This window comes from Ornithodoros turicata, chromosome 3 (assembly GCF_037126465.1).
Source record: "Ornithodoros turicata isolate Travis chromosome 3, ASM3712646v1, whole genome shotgun sequence".
NCBI classification, from domain to species: Eukaryota; Metazoa; Arthropoda; class Arachnida; order Ixodida; family Argasidae; genus Ornithodoros; species Ornithodoros turicata.
In genome coordinates, this window is record NC_088203.1 from 2,631,809 (window position 1) to 2,652,193 (window position 20,385).

Consider the following 20,385-nt stretch of genomic DNA (forward strand, 5'->3'; position numbering starts at 1 on the left):
TCTCGGTAGGGCTGTCTTTCTAAAAAAAAAAACGCCAGTTGATGTTTGACGCTGTGTTTGTGCTGTCTCTGCGTGTGTCGTCCGTCCAAGAAGCTCTCTGTCCTCGCGTGGCCGAAAGGAACTCGGCCACACGTTGTAGCACAGCCTGGAAACACTTTACTAGCATGTACCATTTTTTCTTGTCACGAAAATCAACCCCCGATCGCAAAAATCATTGTGAAACGAACGTCAGGAACCCCCAACAGGAGGAACAATATATGCGTCACTTCCGTGGTCTGCTACTGCGGCGCGGCGACGCTCACCAGGGGCTCAGAGCACACCGCGGCAGAATTTTATATCGCGATCATAGCGGCATTTCAACGGATATACGTAAATCTCAGTCGAATTCCTACTTTTGACCTACATGTTGAACTCCATTATCATCTCTGTTCGTCTCTGGACATCATCCTTTTGCGTTTTCATCATCTCATCATCGGATTGAACTTTCTGTATTAAGTGTACTGGGGTAGCAAGTTTGACTTCGTCGAAACTCACATTACCATTTTTTCTTTATTCACATCACATCACATCACATCAGTCGAATTCCGCATTTTTTTTTTTTTTTGGTACAGAACAGCAGTATGCGGTAAAGAGCTTATTTGCAGCTTATTTTCGCTTCCGTCGTCCTTTAATGGCGAATGAAGTCCTGCGTACGGACAACTCAGTACAGAAACGACAAAAAAATAAGCTCAGGAAATGCTAGCCCTGGAAACATTTTTTAAAATTTTTTTAGTTAACCGCACGTTATGGTAATTAGTAAATGGGGACCCGCGTGAGATAGTCGGTGAATGAAAATTGAATAATTTGTGTTCTTTTCAGGTTTACAACAGGCCCAGCAGTCAACAAAAAGTACACTGTAAGTATTTTGTTCACAATTACACGATCCGCTTCGGTGGCAGATTTTTCTCGAAAAAGTGTCCACTGAAGGTCCCACAAGGGGTGCACCCATTCCAATGCCGACGGCGGCCTTCTTTAGAAGTTGCGTTTTTTCACGAAACTCACTTCAATTTTTTTTTAAATAATGATGAGGGCCTCCCACTCATTCGCACGATGCGCAACTTGTAGGTGGTATCGCACAGATACTTGTAAAAAAGAAAGCTCTTCGATTGGTGCACCCGTTCGCGAATTATTTAGCACGGGGATTTAACTGAAACACCTTGTATATACAGGGCCGTGACGGGGGGAGCGATATATTTATTAGAGGAGAAAATGGCAAGGGGTAAAAAACGGAAAGGTCAGCTAACCGGTGTGCTGACTTGCTATTCCCCAAGAATCTGGTTTGCCGGCACTCTTTCCAGAGGGGTATTGGCACAGACCGTCGCATGACAGACAGACAGGCATGTCACGTCGAGACTGGGAGGTACCTGGGAGGTACCCGGGTTCGAATCCCGGTGCCGGCTGTGCTGTCTGGGGTTTTTCCTGGGTTTTCCTCAGACGCTTTCAGAGATATGTCGGCACAGTTCCCCTAGAAGTCGGCCCAGGACGCACATTTCCCCAGGGCGTCAGTCGTGACGTTGCCCACATACGTGAGGCCGACAACGGCAAGCCCTTTCACCTTCACCACCACCACCACCACCACCGGCACAGACCGTCGTGAACTTGGACGAGGGCGCGTATTAAACCCCAATGTCCCTTGCTGTCCTTGTGGATGTCAATGTCCCTCGCTGTCCTTGCAATGTCCTTCCGTTGCTGTACTTTCTCCAGCATCCGTCAACGTCTGTAACGTCGCGGCGCTAACGGCGCGAATGAAAAAAAGAAAAAAAAAAAAACTCCGCATGTTCCATTCGTCCCACGAGAGACTGGCGTAAAAACCTAATATTCTAAGAAGAGAGCACGAGCCGCTCATAAAGGAAACATACTCCCGCGAGAGAGCGCGCCAAATATCTCAACTGTCACGTCCACTCCCTAACGATGTCACCCTTCTTCCCTAATCACAAAACTCCTTCCTTTATATCCTTCTTTATACACTCGTCAACTTTTCCCCAGATATTCCGGAACATAATAACGGTGCAGATCAGAGATATATAGCGAGAAGGACGAATTAGCGACCATGCATGAAATGGCCGGAGCGCGGACGGCGGCGAACACAATTAGGTTAAATTATTTTCTCCTCCGCGTCCCATTGGAAATATAGAGAGTCTAGACCCCTCCCATCTCCTCAGCGAGCAGCAATTCCGACTCACGCTCTTTCTGGCCAGGCTACTCTCGAAAATTGTTCGCCGGGGAGCCTGCCGGGGTTGTACTCTACACTTTCTGGATTTTAGTTGGTCCGTTCGTTCTTGGGGCTTCGTCAGCTAGGAGATGTACGCGTCAGGTTTCGGATTCTCAGGGGAGCTCCGGGTGTGTAGCTACTATCATTTCCTCGTCAAGCTTCAAGTGAAGCTTTTTGCTCGCTCCTTTTCACATCTTTGTGAATAAAGGAATATTATTTCAACACGCTCTGAAATGCTATGTTTGAGAAAAAAATTAATATGACGTGGCGATGCATGCAAGTATGAATAGGACAATTTGTACAGTTCAGAATATCTGACTCTGCGCCAGCGAAGTACTACAGCGAAACATTTGGATAAACATTTACAGCAGACCTCAAAACTACAACTACAGAGAGCACACAAGAACTACAAAGAACACAAGTCTGTGCAAATCAGACTATATACAGCTCATTACATGCAACATCTCCGCAAGCGACATGCAACAGCAAGACAGCACAGTATTTACTACAACAACAACAACAAAAAAATAAGAAAGAATACACTATGTACAACAGCAAGGCATCAACCCAACTATGTGCAATAAAACCGCAACAGAACATGCAACAGCAAAACTGAAAGTATATATACAGCAAAACAAACAGAAAGAAATGTTTGGCACAAAGTGTCGGAATGGTCAGGGGTGGTGAATTTGATTCCTACTGTACAAGGCCGGAGGCATTCTGTTGGCTTTCCTGGGGACTTTGCAGGCAGATATGTGTTTGCAGTTCTTCCTCGGAAGCCGGCGGAGAACTCCTATTAATCCCCCTCTCCCCTGTGTCTGCTGTCCTCTCCATCCATTCACGCCTCTGTACATGGTTCGTATAACCACATTTGCTTCGCGGTGCTAACGCGGTTTAAGAAAACGGTCAGCTCAAGTCTCGGTACTCTTTCATCCGATCGGGGGTTTATAGCGATACCACATGCAGGGGTCGGCCACATGCTCACTCACTTCTCGTTCGTCACATTGAGCATGAGTGAGTATATGCTCGTGACTGTGAGTTTCGTCAAAGCATGCCACGTTCCTCCGTGTACAACAACAACAACAAATATATCATGACTATGGCCTTCGGTGATTCGCCGCTGGAGAACAGTACACTATACCCAATTACACGCGAAACATGAGATGTGAGATACGAAAATGAAGTTCAAGTTATGTGCAAGTACAACAATGGAGCTCTCCTCCATCTGGCTGCTCCAGGCGCTTTGACCGCGAGACTGCCCTTATCGCCTTGCCCTTTCTTTCTTTCTTTCTTTCTTTCTTTATTTATGATAGACACAACATGTTACATCAGTTGATTAGAGGCGGCCAAAAAGCGGCAATACTGCAGCTTGACGAGGGCACGCCCCTTTAATAACGTACAGCAGCATCACAACAATTGTGCAACTATATAAAGCAAACTATAATAAAGCAAATCGCAAAACAAATCGCTAGCACTGCATCAATGTGAATTCACAATAACAGACATAACAAAACAAAGACTAGATAAATCTAACGAAATTAATCAGAAATAGAAGTTAGAGATGACTCTGATGCAAGGCCTAGTAACAAAACATTAGTCGCAAGAGAAATTGCAAGTTGTCAGAATTCAAACATGGCTCTTAGAGTTGTAAATGATGTATTCGCAAGATCGATACCGTTCTTGATGTACTTATTAAGAATTGTTGCAATATTATACTGTATCAATTGAGTACCGAAATTAGTACGCAAGCGGGGTACATTCCAGTAGACTGCCTGGCGTGTCCTTTGGGTGAACTGTGACTGCAGGTTGAAAAGAAAACTATACATACAACTATACATCTCAAAACTATACATATTTCCCACTTGTACTTTCGTTTCCAATGTACTGAAGACTGACCAAACGCCGGGAACACACATGTTTATAAAAACGATAAAAATACGCACGACGTACGCAACGAATTAAAAGTTAACAACAGACACTGACGTTTCGGAGCCTATGCAGACCCCCTCATCGGAGTGAAGCAGGAGGCGGTTACACGGTACTCTTTATGTAGCAAGGGGGCGTAGTGGTCGGGTGGTCGTCCTGGGTGCTTGTTCAAAAGCATTATTTGTGTTGTGTTGTTCTGTTCCAATGTTGTTGTGTACCTATTTCGCCCTCAGCAGCAAAATCATATCCCCGTATACGCTACCGCAGCAATTCACATTTACCTTCCTATATAATACGGGAATGTAATTCCATTTCGACGTCACAATATTGTTTCGTTGCCTCTACATTCCCATTGAATTACAAAAACAGAAAAAATAAAAACGCGTTGATAACCATAAAAACATACAGACACGCGCACGCTGTGACACAGCGACGAAGACTGATCGAATCTTTGAAACCGCAAGCAGCAATATTTTTCCGAGTGCTTTCCTTCTCCTTCTCTTTGGCTTCGTGAACATTGTCCCCGCTGTTATTGTTCTTGGACTTGCAAGCTTGCACTTCGTGTAGTCGAATCGCATATCGACATTTTCTCCGTGCTCTCTCTCTTTTTTTATTTTTTTTTCTTCCTCAAACTTCTCAACTTTCGGCGCTCTTTTTACGGAGGCATGACTCGTGGCCTGTTAGGCTTATATTACCGAACGAAATTGCTTTGCCTTCTGAAGCGGAAAAAGTTCTTTCCTAGTCAGACCAAAAGAAAAGGAATATTACAATTGCTTTTGTTCTTCGACTCGATCTTGATTGAAAATGTATTATTTCAATTTCATGTCTCAATTCACAGCTTAATCAAGACGCTGTATTTGGCTTCCCTTATTGTCCGATGAAATGTAGCGTTGATGTATAGATGTAATATAAGTGCGTTGACATCCGATATGAAGGTAATAGGAAAAACGCATATACAGTTCGGACGGCTTCATTTTCGCGAATTGCGCGAATGCTATTTTTTTTCGCGAAATTAGAAGACCCGCCGCGAAGTAAGTGGCACATCTTTATAAGAACTCCTGCGGGTGCATTCGCGGAGCATTCCGCGCTTGCTGCATTCCTCCATTCGAATTCGCGAATTACTAAGCCCGCGAAATTAAGCAATCGTACAGTATATATATACTCTCACACCCAGCTTTTCGACCATCTAATGGAGAGCCGCGTTCTTATTAAAATAAATAAATGCCTTGTATAAATAAATAAATAGTTTTATATATATATATATATATATGTGTGTGTGTTCAACGTATACATATACATATGTACATACATGTACATGTACATACATACATACATACATACATACATACATGTACATACATGTACATACACAATGTGTTCAACGTGCAGCCAAAGAGCCTATGCAATTTTTCTTCAATTAATATATATATATATATATATATATATATAAGGGGGAAAAAAATTAGCAGGAGCTCTTTGGCTGCACGTATAGCATATGTTTGTAAGTCAAACGTCGCCATGCCAGTACTGGACAGCTGTTTCGGCCGACAGCTGAAGGCCGAAACAGCTGTCCAGTACTGGCATGGCGACGTTTGACTTACAAACATATATATATATATATATATATATAAATAGTTGCTTCAAGGCGCTAACGCGGAATTAAATTAAATAAGTGCAGACAAAATATTTCCTCACTTGTGTGTTTGTCTGCGAAAAACGAGACAAATTCGGAACCAAACAAATGCGGGACAAAGCAAGGCGGGTCAGGTCAGTGGTTGCACTCTTAAAAAAAGGGGGGTGTACTTTAACTCCTTCTTCTCCTTGCCACATATATAAGTCCCTTTTGGAGAGTACAATTAATCTAAAAAAATTAATCTCCCTCATTCCCTAAAGGGAGTAGCATAACTCCCTTTCTGCCTGCCTGAGAGTAATATTACTCACCAGTAGGGGGTTAGAGTAAGGGTTAGAGACTCGTTTTTTTAGAGTCATTGTACTCTCTAAAAGGGAGTTATATATGTGGCAAGAAGAAGGAGTTAAAGTACACGCTATTTTTTAAGAGTGTATAGCCGCGTCCAAGCGTGTTCAACCCGGAAGTCACCCACCAAAACCCGACCGCGGATGTCAAGAAATAACGAAATAGCAATTATACGTATACACTGTAAGAAGAACCAAAGGAGTAAACTTGGGAGTATATATCGCAGCTTCTATTCCCCTAAATAGCAGTGATGGCCAGTAGTTAACTACATGTAGTTAAACTACTAGTTAAACTACCTGATTGTAGTTAAAAAGTAGTTATCAACTACTTGCAGAAATGTAGTGGCAACTACTAGTTAAACTACTATTTTAAGTAGTTAACTACAGTAGTTAGGTTACTGAAGGCGCCAACTACTTCCGATTTTGCCGCAAGCTTTACGGCACGATTGTGCTTCCGACTTTTACCGCGAGCTACTTGTTTGATGAGAACGGAGGTGCAGAGCAATTGTGTCGTGCATGCGTACTAAATCTTCACTTTTAATGCTTGTCTAGTGAAGCCTCATTTGTTGTGAAATAATTCTGCAACTTAGTTTATCGCCTAGGCACAGAAAGAATCCCGCCGCAAGCTTTGTATTTGACGATCGTAGCAATGGCTTGAGCCAAAGTTAATTATTGCTTGTGATTCAAATTTAGCTGTCCAAGAACACTACAAGGGATTGGTGTTGGTGGACAACGTTAAGTAGTTATAGATGTAGTTAAACTACATTGCAGTAGTTAAAAAAAGTAGTTTTAACTACTCCCCTGAAAAGTTAAACTACTCAGTCACAAAGTAGTTAGTAGTTATAGTTAAACTACTGTAGAAGTAGTTAGTGGCCATCACTGCTTGATAGCAATTACTCCCTATTTTAGTCCCGTGATCTCGCGATTTACTCCTCAGGACTGGAAATAGTCACTGGACTTCGCTAGTGGTCTCTCTGAATGCAACTTCCTATATAGGTAAATACGTGCTGTTCGTGAATATGACGGAATAAGGCTGTAGCATAACTTAGCTAGCTTAGCAATTTTCTGTACCTACACAGAGTAAGAAACAATTAGCGGTTCTTTCTTGGAAAATTGTGGTCCTGGTGCTCTCGCATCATTCCATAAGAATCTATTTCTCTGGGTGCAGCCATAGAAGCCCTCTTAATGTGTAATTTTGTATCTGTAATTATAATCTTATTATAATCTGTAATTATTCTTGTAATCTGTATTTATATATATAACTCACTGACAAACGCCTGTGGCGTGCTCGTACCGATTATGACGTCACGTACCAAACCCATTTAAGTAATGTGTAACCACTTACGCGTCTTTTCTCCTGACGGAGACAGTGCCATTGTCGAAACGTCGACACCTTGCCCATTTTACTTTTTAACGTCTCCCTATGTAATAAACTAGTGTTTGTAACTTCCCTAAAATCTGTTTCCGCGTTTTTTTGCAACTTATATATATATATATATATATATATATACAAATACAAAAATGAGCAAATGCTCCATGGCTGCACGTGAGGCATATGTTTACAGTTCAAGCGTGCCACAATCCCAGCTGTGGACGGCCGTTTCGAGCTTCTTGGCTCTCATCGGCCCAGCGTAGGGATGTGGCACGCTCTTGGGTCGGCACAAACACTGTGTCTCTGCAAGACATCAATGTTCCAGGGTGTTAGCAACACCTCTGGAGGCCGCAGTGCAAAGCCAGTAAGTACAGATACAAATACAAAAATGAGCAAATGCTCCATGGCTGCACGTGAGGCATATGTTTACAGTTCAAGCGTGCCACAATCCCAGCTGTGGACGGCCGTTTCGAGCTTCTTGGCTCTCATCGGCCCAGCGTAGGGATGTGGCACGCTCTTGGGTCGGCACAAACACTGTGTCTCTGCAAGACATCAATGTTCCAGGGTGTTAGCAACACCTCTGGAGGCCGCAGTGCAAAGCCAGTAAGTACAGATACAAATACAAAAATGAGCAAATGCTCCATGGCTGCACGTGAGGCATATGTTTACAGTTCAAGCGTGCCACAATCCCAGCTGTGGACGGCCGTTTCGAGCTTCTTGGCTCTCATCGGCCCAGCGTAGGGATGTGGCACGCTCTTGGGTCGGCACAAACACTGTGTCTCTGCAAGACATCAATGTTCCAGGGTGTTAGCAACACCTCTGGAGGCCGCAGTGCAAAGCCAGTAAGTACAGATACAAATACAAAAATGAGCAAATGCTCCATGGCTGCACGTGAGGCATATGTTTACAGTTCAAGCGTGCCACAATCCCAGCTGTGGACGGCCGTTTCGAGCTTCTTGGCTCTCATCGGCCCAGCGTAGGGATGTGGCACGCTTTTGGGTCGGCACAAACACTGTGTCTCTGCAAGACATCAATGTTCCAGGGTGTTAGCAACACCTCTGGAGGCCGCAGTGCAAAGCCAGTAAGTACAGATACAAATACAAAAATGAGCAAATGCTCCATGGCTGCACGTGAGGCATATGTTTACAGTTCAAGCGTGCCACAATCCCAGCTGTGGACGGCCGTTTCGAGCTTCTTGGCTCTCATCGGCCCAGCGTAGGGATGTGGCACGCTCTTGGGTCGGCACAAACACTGTGTCTCTGCAAGACATCAATGTTCCAGGGTGTTAGCAACACCTCTGGAGGCCGCAGTGCAAAGCCAGTAAGTACAGATACAAATACAAAAATGAGCAAATGCTCCATGGCTGCACGTGAGGCATATGTTTACAGTTCAAGCGTGCCACAATCCCAGCTGTGGACGGCCGTTTCGAGCTTCTTGGCTCTCATCGGCCCAGCGTAGGGATGTGGCACGCTCTTGGGTCGGCACAAACACTGTGTCTCTGCAAGACATCAATGTTCCAGGGTGTTAGCAACACCTCTGGAGGCCGCAGTGCAAAGCCAGTAAGTACAGATACAAATACAAAAATGAGCAAATGCTCCATGGCTGCACGTGAGGCATATGTTTACAGTTCAAGCGTGCCACAATCCCAGCTGTGGACGGCCGTTTCGAGCTTCTTGGCTCTCATCGGCCCAGCGTAGGGATGTGGCACGCTCTTGGGTCGGCACAAACACTGTGTCTCTGCAAGACATCAATGTTCCAGGGTGTTAGCAACACCTCTGGAGGCCGCAGTGCAAAGCCAGTAAGTACAGATACAAATACAAAAATGAGCAAATGCTCCATGGCTGCACGTGAGGCATATGTTTACAGTTCAAGCGTGCCACAATCCCAGCTGTGGACGGCCGTTTCGAGCTTCTTGGCTCTCATCGGCCCAGCGTAGGGATGTGGCACGCTCTTGGGTCGGCACAAACACTGTGTCTCTGCAAGACATCAATGTTCCAGGGTGTTAGCAACACCTCTGGAGGCCGCAGTGCAAAGCCAGTAAGTACAGATACAAATACAAAAATGAGCAAATGCTCCATGGCTGCACGTGAGGCATATGTTTACAGTTCAAGCGTGCCACAATCCCAGCTGTGGACGGCCGTTTCGAGCTTCTTGGCTCTCATCGGCCCAGCGTAGGGATGTGGCACGCTCTTGGGTCGGCACAAACACTGTGTCTCTGCAAGACATCAATGTTCCAGGGTGTTAGCAACACCTCTGGAGGCCGCAGTGCAAAGCCAGTAAGTACAGATACAAATACAAAAATGAGCAAATGCTCCATGGCTGCACGTGAGGCATATGTTTACAGTTCAAGCGTGCCACAATCCCAGCTGTGGACGGCCGTTTCGAGCTTCTTGGCTCTCATCGGCCCAGCGTAGGGATGTGGCACGCTCTTGGGTCGGCACAAACACTGTGTCTCTGCAAGACATCAATGTTCCAGGGTGTTAGCAACACCTCTGGAGGCCGCAGTGCAAAGCCAGTAAGTACAGATACAAATACAAAAATGAGCAAATGCTCCATGGCTGCACGTGAGGCATATGTTTACAGTTCAAGCGTGCCACAATCCCAGCTGTGGACGGCCGTTTCGAGCTTCTTGGCTCTCATCGGCCCAGCGTAGGGATGTGGCACGCTCTTGGGTCGGCACAAACACTGTGTCCCTGCAAGACATCAATGTTCCAGGGTGTTAGCAACACCTCTGGAGGCCGCAGTGCAAAGCCAGTAAGTACAGATACAAATACAAAAATGAGCAAATGCTCCATGGCTGCACGTGAGGCATATGTTTACAGTTCAAGCGTGCCACAATCCCAGCTGTGGACGGCCGTTTCGAGCTTCTTGGCTCTCATCGGCCCAGCGTAGGGATGTGGCACGCTCTTGGGTCGGCACAAACACTGTGTCTCTGCAAGACATCAATGTTCCAGGGTGTTAGCAACACCTCTGGAGGCCGCAGTGCAAAGCCAGTAAGTACAGATACAAATACAAAAATGAGCAAATGCTCCATGGCTGCACGTGAGGCATATGTTTACAGTTCAAGCGTGCCACAATCCCAGCTGTGGACGGCCGTTTCGAGCTTCTTGGCTCTCATCGGCCCAGCGTAGGGATGTGGCACGCTCTTGGGTCGGCACAAACACTGTGTCTCTGCAAGACATCAATGTTCCAGGGTGTTAGCAACACCTCTGGAGGCCGCAGTGCAAAGCCAGTAAGTACAGATACAAATACAAAAATGAGCAAATGCTCCATGGCTGCACGTGAGGCATATGTTTACAGTTCAAGCGTGCCACAATCCCAGCTGTGGACGGCCGTTTCGAGCTTCTTGGCTCTCATCGGCCCAGCGTAGGGATGTGGCACGCTCTTGGGTCGGCACAAACACTGTGTCTCTGCAAGACATCAATGTTCCAGGGTGTTAGCAACACCTCTGGAGGCCGCAGTGCAAAGCCAGTAAGTACAGATACAAATACAAAAATGAGCAAATGCTCCATGGCTGCACGTGAGGCATATGTTTACAGTTCAAGCGTGCCACAATCCCAGCTGTGGACGGCCGTTTCGAGCTTCTTGGCTCTCATCGGCCCAGCGTAGGGATGTGGCACGCTCTTGGGTCGGCACAAACACTGTGTCTCTGCAAGACATCAATGTTCCAGGGTGTTAGCAACACCTCTGGAGAACGCAGTGCAAAGCCAGTAAGTACAGATACAAATACAAAAATGAGCAAATGCTCCATGGCTGCACGTGAGGCATATGTTTACAGTTCAAGCGTGCCACAATCCCAGCTGTGGACGGCCGTTTCGAGCTTCTTGGCTCTCATCGGCCCAGCGTAGGGATGTGGCACGCTCTTGGGTCGGCACAAACACTGTGTCTCTGCAAGACATCAATGTTCCAGGGTGTTAGCAACACCTCTGGAGGCCGCAGTGCAAAGCCAGTAAGTACAGATACAAATACAAAAATGAGCAAATGCTCCATGGCTGCACGTGAGGCATATGTTTACAGTTCAAGCGTGCCACAATCCCAGCTGTGGACGGCCGTTTCGAGCTTCTTGGCTCTCATCGGCCCAGCGTAGGGATGTGGCACGCTCTTGGGTCGGCACAAACACTGTGTCTCTGCAAGACATCAATGTTCCAGGGTGTTAGCAACACCTCTGGAGGCCGCAGTGCAAAGCCAGTAAGTACAGATACAAATACAAAAATGAGCAAATGCTCCATGGCTGCACGTGAGGCATATGTTTACAGTTCAAGCGTGCCACAATCCCAGCTGTGGACGGCCGTTTCGAGCTTCTTGGCTCTCATCGGCCCAGCGTAGGGATGTGGCACGCTCTTGGGTCGGCACAAACACTGTGTCTCTGCAAGACATCAATGTTCCAGGGTGTTAGCAACATATATATATATATATATATATCACTCGACATATCACAGTTGATGGTTTAATTTTAAAATAATTTAATTCGTGCGCACGAATTATGTAGGACTTATTATAGGACTGTTAAGAACAGAGCGTGAAATGCACTCCCCACTCAGTGACATTCATTTAATCCCACAAATTTTGTGGCAATGTATGTAGTCGTCAGAAGGACTAAAATTACTCTTTTTTTTTTTTTTTCCTTAGAGTATATATATTTCCAACTTTCACATATCCCCTTTGTCCTCACGATAAGCGAATCCATCAGACCTTTAGCCCAGCAATTTCTTTACACACAATAAACTGGTCCGGCCTTTAGCGGAACATAGCGCCGATACGCCTGACCGAAAAAAAAAAAAAAGCCCTGAAAAGCCTTCGAGGCTTTAAACACACAAAGGCTTTGAGATGAACGAGGGAAAAAGAAATACTTTTTTGTGTACCGTAAAAAATGTACGGGCGGATCCGTTATGGTGGAGAACATAGCGAAGTTTACTTTGATGCCAGTCCACACATATACGTATATCCCCGTTGTTTGCGGAAGCGATATTGAAACGAACCCGAGGATTCTTGCCGGGGGTCTCGCACCTGATAAACGGCGCCGTTTCTCTGTCACCGCTAATGGCCGACAGGTCCTCTTTTTCCCGAAACTGCGGGACAGACATGAAAGTCTGGCGTCGCTGCGCCACGGAGATTTATTCGTCTCCATTTCCGAGTTAACTGTCGGCTGCTGACAGTGTTGGCAACGCTGGACGAAAGGGTCGGAACGTGGCGCCCCCTTGCTTGATTTGTGGCCGCTCACGTGATCTCAACCTAATTTATCGGAATTCCTGGGTGTGTGTGCCCGTATAGCGTATCAAAATGACTCTCTATTGTAGATACTCTCTGGTGCGGTTTTATTTCCTTTGACGAGATTACATCTCCCACCAAGAAATTTTCCCAGCATCCCCCGCGCCCCTTAATGCCCCTAAATGTTGCAAGACCCCCCCAAAATACCGGCCAGAAAGGACAAAAACGCCACAAAAGCAGCAGACATAGGTGTCACCCCCTCATCTATACGGGACGCACCCCCGTCCCCGAGATATCAAAATCCTGGGAATATCCTTACACCCCCTTTTCACCGAGTAAATCACTAGTACCCCCAAATCACAAATTAATTACAAGAAAGGTCGTGAAAGATACTTGGCCACAGAAAGTCAGACCTTATCATTGAATCCTTGAAAACCAGCGAACATCGCAACGCGAAAAGATCCTCTCCCCCCCCCGCTCTCGCAGACCAGTCCAACAAAACAAAGGTGCGTATTTTTCTCGCCATGCACACAGCTTCACATTTGGCTTAGCGGGATTCTTAAATTATGCAACCATTATACCGGGTCATTTACTCCTTTGCTTTCCCAGAACAAAAACAGGGCGCAAACGACTGCAGCGCCCCGCTGCGTCAAACAAAAAAGTGACTCACGCGCGCGCGCGCACCCCACCTAGCGGATGAGCATGAAGTATGTGAAGGTGAGGGCGGGGGAGAGGTTATCTTTGTGAAACACTCGAGTGTACTCAGGTTCTGGGACGGCCCCCGAGTTTTAAAATTTCTGTTCATCTCAACATCGCCCTTGTCTGCCTCCATAAATGTACAAGGCGAAGAGGAAAGAGAGAAAATCGATATTCAACCCTTTTTGGGCCGTTATGTTTTCCGGCCTGGTCTTTTTGTTGTGGTTTCCGGCCACCAAGCGAAGGTTTTCGGACCGCGGTGACTCAAGTTCTGTGCGCAGTATGGGTGTCTGAGTGTTTGGGTATTGAGCCTCATACATGTACAAAAAGAAAATATCGTATACGTATAAAACGAAAATCTGTATCATTGTATGGGTTATATACAATGGTCGTTCAAGGTTGACCGCGATACTTTTGGTCGAGCAAAATCAGTAATTAAATGAAGATATTACCAAAGCCGGGCGTCATTCTCCAGTAATTATCTCCATTTTTATTCTCCAGTAATTAAATGTACGTACGTAATAGAATAAAACTTTCGGAGGACGAAGTGCGAATCTTCTCGGATAAGCGGCGCGTGCAGAAGTGCGCGTGCAGCACCGGCAGCGGCCAGCGGTGTGTCTGCAGCTGTGGAACAGCGATCCATATAATCCAAGTTCCTTGCGAAGGAGAAGCTCAAACCACGTGAGACTTCGCAAAGATTATAGGTATGGGGAACAAATGATGTCAAGGGAAAGAGTGTATGAACGGTGCAGACAGTTTGGCGAAGAAAGGGAGATGGTGTCGAATGAACCACATTACCTCGGGACATTGTAGCACAGCGTAATATTAGGTCGGCAGTTCGAGGCAATCATTCACGAACAATTACTGGTCCGCAAAGTCTTTGCAAGATGGGTTCCCCGTCGTCTCACCCGTGATCAGAAGGGAGTGAGCGTGGCAGTCTCTGAGCAGCTGTTGACCGGTTTCAATCCGAGGGGATAAATGTTTGCAACCAGTCATCAGTTTCATGTGATGAAACCAGGATGCATCATTTCACTCCAGAGACCAAAAAAGAAGCAGCGTGGAATAGAGACACAAGGCTTCCCCGCCGCCTAGGAAATGCAAGGCGCCGCTGTCTGCTGGGAAGCCCATGGGAACTACCTTCTAGGACATGCGGGATGTCATCCATGTGGACTTATTAGAGCAAGGAGTCAGGATGTCCACGACTCCACGTTGATAAAGGGTGCCGTGCGAAACGCAAACAAGCAGTCTCCTAAAGGCTCAGTCGCACATGCGTTTCTTGAGTCGGCGCCGCGCCCTCTGAGATGCGACGCGGCGGACGTGAGGCGTTTCCAGACGGTTTTCGAGAACTGTTTCCTGTTGCATCTCCGCAGACGCTGTCCCACGAACGCTTTTTCATTCAGCCAATGGGAGCGCTCGAAGGGGTGGATCTGGCTTCCTTTTGACGCCGGCGGGCCTCCCGATACCGCGCTGAGATATTTTTTTCCTTTGTGTATGTATGTTTGGTGCTACCGTTTGAGAAAATTTATTGTCACCAATATTGTTTATGGTCTGAGCTGACAGCCGGGAATTTGCGCAAACCACATGATCGACGAAAATTAATACGACTTGCGTGTGACCGTGTGTTGGTCGTCGGTAGGTTAACATGCTGTTGTTGTTGCTGCTAAGTGTTGAGAGAGGTCAGCCAATAACACGTTAACATGTGTCTCGCTTCTTCTGCCGTTCCTTCTCTGCATCTGTGTTATATTGTGTCATGTTTGTCGTTCCAGTGATTGACGATTCCAGCAGAAATGTTTCACATTATAATGGGAAAATAGATAACATCCTTCACGATGTAAATTTGGAGGAAGAGCGTTGGACGTGTCGGTATAGTCTTGACGTAGCAACAACAACGAAGCGCGTTTGCAGGCTGGCGGCTCGGCTATGTGTGACCCGGGCCCCCCTCGGCTGCGCCGCGAACGCTGAGACTGCGCCGCTTTTTGAAACGCATGTGTAAATGAGCCTTAAAGGCGCCGGTTCTTTTGGGGGAAAGCGCTACAGCGAAGGGGAAATGTGCAGGACAGAATAGCGCCTCCGCTTCATACTGCAGTCCATGTGTACATCTCTCTGTTCTGTTGTGCAGGATTCATGGTCAGGATAAGTTTTTCACGAACAGTTGTAGCCTGTCGTATGCTGTCTTTCTGTTCCTGGGCGAAAGCCGGTGACACATCCCCTTTGTGCGTGTGGTAAGCCAGCGCTTTAAAGAGACCACGAAGAGATCTTCAAAACCTCTCTAATGCTTTCCTGGTCCCTTGTACATTCACCTTGCGGAGTACGTATCAAAACACAGGTTAGAATAATGGTTATATTAACTAAAAACCGCGGCAAAAAAAGGCGACTGCTGCGACCCATCCGTTGCCGGCGCGACGGAGAAACTACGTACATGTGACGTCAGAAGCAGGTGACCTTCCCCATTGGCGGAATGGCTTGGTGCAACCTTGGAGTCGGCAAATGATACAAGTGGCGTCAGGCCGCTTGTAGGGGTGTGTGCCCTGCGTTCGTTCGACGTCTTTCTTTTTTTCTTTTTTTTTTTGCGCGCGAGCTGCACCCGCGTTGAATGTGATATGGCAAAAATAAAATTAAAAAATCCCCGATAAAGGTCCTCCTTGGGAGGTAGGGGATCTCTTCATGGTCCCTTTAATGTGTCGAACCAGCCTCAGTTCGTTCCCCAACCGTCTGCAAATGCACGTGTCCCAGAAGACCGGCGTGACAGTGGTTCAAGCAGGGCGAGTAACAGCTGGCACCTGTCCATCCCGGACAGTTATCAACTCTCCCCTCACAGGTCAGGGTCACGCGTGCATAAGTGAATTATGGAAACGCAGCCCACTTTCTTCCGAAACCGCGGAGCGCAATCTTGCCTGAGTTCCGCCTCATACGAAGGGTGCCCCAGTAACAAATAAGTTTGCGTTAGTTACAAATGCCAGCCATGCGCAGAAGGTTAAAGTGAATTACATGATCCTTGGGGTAGAACGGCCCTATATAAATCAGGTCGACGTTTTGGCGGAAGCTCCTCCTCGCTCGGAACCCATTATTATTATTTAGATATAATATGTACTTCCATATTGAGAAGTTAGAAGTGAAAATTTTGACTGCAGCGAAGTGACGGAAATAAAAAGTAATGGATGTTCCGCCCACAAGTCTCAAAAGCGGCAAACTTTTGAATTAGACGAGAAGAAGAGCTCCCAATTCTGGCCCTCTGAATTCGAAAAATACATGTATAATTCGCTGTACATGTACAACTGAAGTAGATACAACATCTGATCACGCTCAGCAGACTCACAGGTAGCGAGGTACCCCCCCTCGGCTTGGGTACCCCCTCTACCTGGAGTTTGTCACTTTCCAGAGCAACATAAGCACAGTCTCCCGAGCTGAGAACCTCTCCCAGTCCCTCATTCCATCCCTTCTCTCCCTCCCATCCCTCCCCAGCGCCTCTTCCAGTCCCTCATTCCATCCCTTCTCTCCCTCCCATCCCTCCCCAGCGCCTCTCCCAGTCCCTTATTACATCTCTTTTTCTGTCCATCCCTTCTCTCCCTTCCATCCCATTCCATCCCTTTTCTGTCAGGTCTGTACATAGCCGTTTGACAGTTGCATCGCGGTGCTGACGCGGAACAAAAGAAAATCAGACTGAATAACGTGCAATATACGCTGAGCAGTTGATGAAAAAGAATATGTAAAAAAAAAAATGTTGAATACGTACTTGAAAGCACGCACTGCTTCCAACTGCGCTGTGCAACCAACTCCCGCTTCAAGCGACACAACGTATGTAATTTCATATCGACACTCCTTCCAAGGCGAGTTCTGCGAACGCAACATATGGCAGTTCGTTCTATATGAACGCCATAGCTCAAAGCAAGCTGCACTTTTCATTCTTATATAGTAATGCTTTCCTTTTGTACGGCCTTTCGATTTATACGATAAATATTCCCCCTTTTAAACGTGCATCTCTCTACCTATACGTGGAACTGTTCTGCATCTGAATGCCCACCTGCGCCGGGATAAACACACGTTATAGCGATAGACGTTTCCGGATCGATTCCTTTTTAAATCGAATTCTCTCTTTCTCTCTCTCCGTATGAAATCTCTTCATCCAAAGGAAAACGGAAGCAATATTTGCCGTGTAAACGGCGTGAACTTTTCTCAGATGAAGTTCGATACAGTTCGATATCTCGTGCGCTCTACTCTTTTTCTTTTCTAAAGTAGGTTTTACAAGCTTTTACAAGTTTTGTTACGAGCTATGGAACTGAAGAGTTTCCGAACTTGATGTTGACGTTCGCTGTATTCGAAATGTGTCGCTTAAGCAGCTATACGTACACATCTTTGCGCCACGTTATATCGAATCGTGATATTCTAAAACGATCACGTTGAACTGAAAAAAAAGAGAGTGAGAGAGAAAAGATACAGCGCTCGTTTTACAATGTGCAGGGAAGACCGGAAGTCGCTACTTGATCCAGTTCGCAGAGTTTTACATCTCAGTTAAACCTCGTAAAAAATAGAAATAAAACCCAGCGACAGGAAGCCTTTGAAGAGCTTCTTCCATTTACAGCGATCTAAATTTGTAGGGCGGGGAAGGCAGTATTTTTCCCGTTTGTTTTTCCTCGATTTTGACCGTTTTCTGGGTCATGAAGAGGTCACGTGCCGAGCCTCGATATGTCTTTACGAACTTTTACAGTTTTTACTGCTTTAAATTGGTCCGTGGGGCGTGCCGCGGGTCATCAAACGGTCTTTTACGACCCCTGGAGATCAATTTCGGTAATTGCCACCGGAATATTTGCTGCTGTGAGCACTTTATATGTCCATGTCTTTCTTCTTCTGCTGCTCCTTTTTTTTTAAATTTCGTTATTGTTTTGTATGTGTTGTAATAAGTCCCAAAACAAGGGATACGTTCTCGTGGGCACCCGCAGAGGTGAGAAGGAACCAGGCCCATAAACTAATTAACGCTAACAAACCCAATTTAATATTTACGCAATGCAATACGGTAGCAAACATAAGACATACAGAAATTACCGTAACGAACACGCCAAAACTAACCGAACGCGCCAGTGTCCAGAACTTTGACGTATACGCCTCGACAAGAATATAAGGCTGACCATGATGTCATGAGGACACAGACGCGCTTCTTCAGGCCGTAGACACGGAAGATGACTTCAGCGGAGGTTGAGGGTCCGGCTGTCCTGGCTCAGGATTCGGTTACTGCTTCCGTCGGTCTTCCTCATCACGGTTTCTGCTCGTTGTCCACGACCCGAGTCTAGCGGCAGCGGCGACGGTTGACTACAGCGACTGGCGTACAGTCCTGCATATGGAGTCTGGGTCCCTGGAGTTCAGCAGCCGCCTTCGTCTCCCCGTCTCGCTTCTCATCGTCATCGGGTGCCCCTCGTCGGTCAGTCACGGTATAGCTGTACTCTAAGAAAAAAGGAGTAAAATGGGAAGTCTTGTCCCTTTAGATTGCCGTCACTCGCTATTTCAGTCCTCCAACCCCGATATTTACTCCCCTGAACTGCAAATAGTCACTGAACTTAGCAAATGGTTTGCTAAATGCACACATGTATTAGATGTTGATGGGGTGGGCGATTCACCGCCGCTGAGGCGCGGTACGCTGTCCTATACACTGCCGTGTTCACTGCCCTACACACTGCCCTACACACTGCCCTACACACTGCCCTACACACTGCCCTACACACTGCCCTACACACTGCCCTGCACACTGCCCTGTACACTGCCCTACTGCGCATTGCGAACAGATGACGGGATGATGATGATGGGGGGAGCACTTTCAGAGATCCGTCACCAGAGAGGTGGAGCGCAAAAATTCCGCAAGAAGACGAAGTGCTCGCATCTTAGTGGGCGGTGTTCGACCACGGTCCGAGGATCTTCGCGAGGTTGAACGGCCGCTTGTCAATACTTTGCATAGAAACTTCCATCAGTGCACGGTCGTGGTGTTATTGCCCGCAAGTCAGGATGACGTGGCAGACGTGGTCGCCGTGCACTCCACAAGTGGTGCAGAGGGAAGACGAGGTGGAGCCGAGACGGTGTCTAAAGGGAGACTTCGAAATTTGAAAAAATTTTTTTTGAAAAAAAATTTTTTTTGAAAAAATTTGAAATTTGAAAAAAAAAAAGGGGTGAGCATCATACCGAAAACGGACCGCTCCCTCGATACCGAATGCAGCAGTCGCATTCATTTTGTGCGCGCAATTAATTCGTAAATGATGACAATACCAAACCGAAACCAAAATGCAAAGCGCACAGCGGCTCGCCCGGCGGAGGAAGATACTGTGACGTCACCCAGCATTGTCGTCTGCTAGGAAGCTTGCGTTCTTTCATGCAGGATGACGTCAGCAGTGTTGCTGTCAGCGCCCTCTTGCTTCACAAATGCGAAGCCCTCACTTCGTAATAATTCGCTCTAATAAAATCTGCCCACTTTGGGAGCGCGACATTTCGTATGTATGTTCCTGACACCCCAACGGTTACTGCTACGTCACAATCTTTGTGGTAATTTTGTTGCGGAGTCCCACTTTAAAGGCAGGTGTAAAGGCAACGTTGAGCCTCAGTGCAACTTTAATGCTACCTCTTGAATGCAACGGTCTGCGTAAATATGTGCACCTCGTGAATTTGGTGGAATAAGACTATAAATTAGCTAACTTAGTAATTTTCCACCTCTACACAGGAAGAAATAGTTGGCGGTTCTTTCTCGCAAAATTGTGCCCTATGCATGTCGCCAGAGTTTATATCACTCGATATATCACGGTTGAAGGTTTAATTCAAAGTGTTTCCATTCATGCACACGTATTATACATACACCTGGGACTCTTAGAACAGAGCCTAAAATGCAGTCTCGACTCCGTGACATTCATTTATTCCCGTGCACTTACTCCCGAAAGGGACTAATTTTCGTGGCAATGCATTTTAGTCCCCAAAAGGAGTAAAA

General features: G+C 46.5%; 1 protein-coding gene across 1 annotated transcript in view; it reads left to right on the forward strand.

Moving 5' to 3' along the window:
- The window catches only part of LOC135387711 (uncharacterized), a 275,760-nt gene that overhangs the window by 179,755 nt on the left and 75,620 nt on the right, over window positions 1-20,385 (forward strand). Inside the window, exon 6 of the mRNA XM_064616809.1 lies at window positions 859-895. Coding sequence (XP_064472879.1) covers window positions 859-895 — 37 coding nt within the window. The remainder of the gene's footprint in view (window positions 1-858; window positions 896-20,385) is intronic.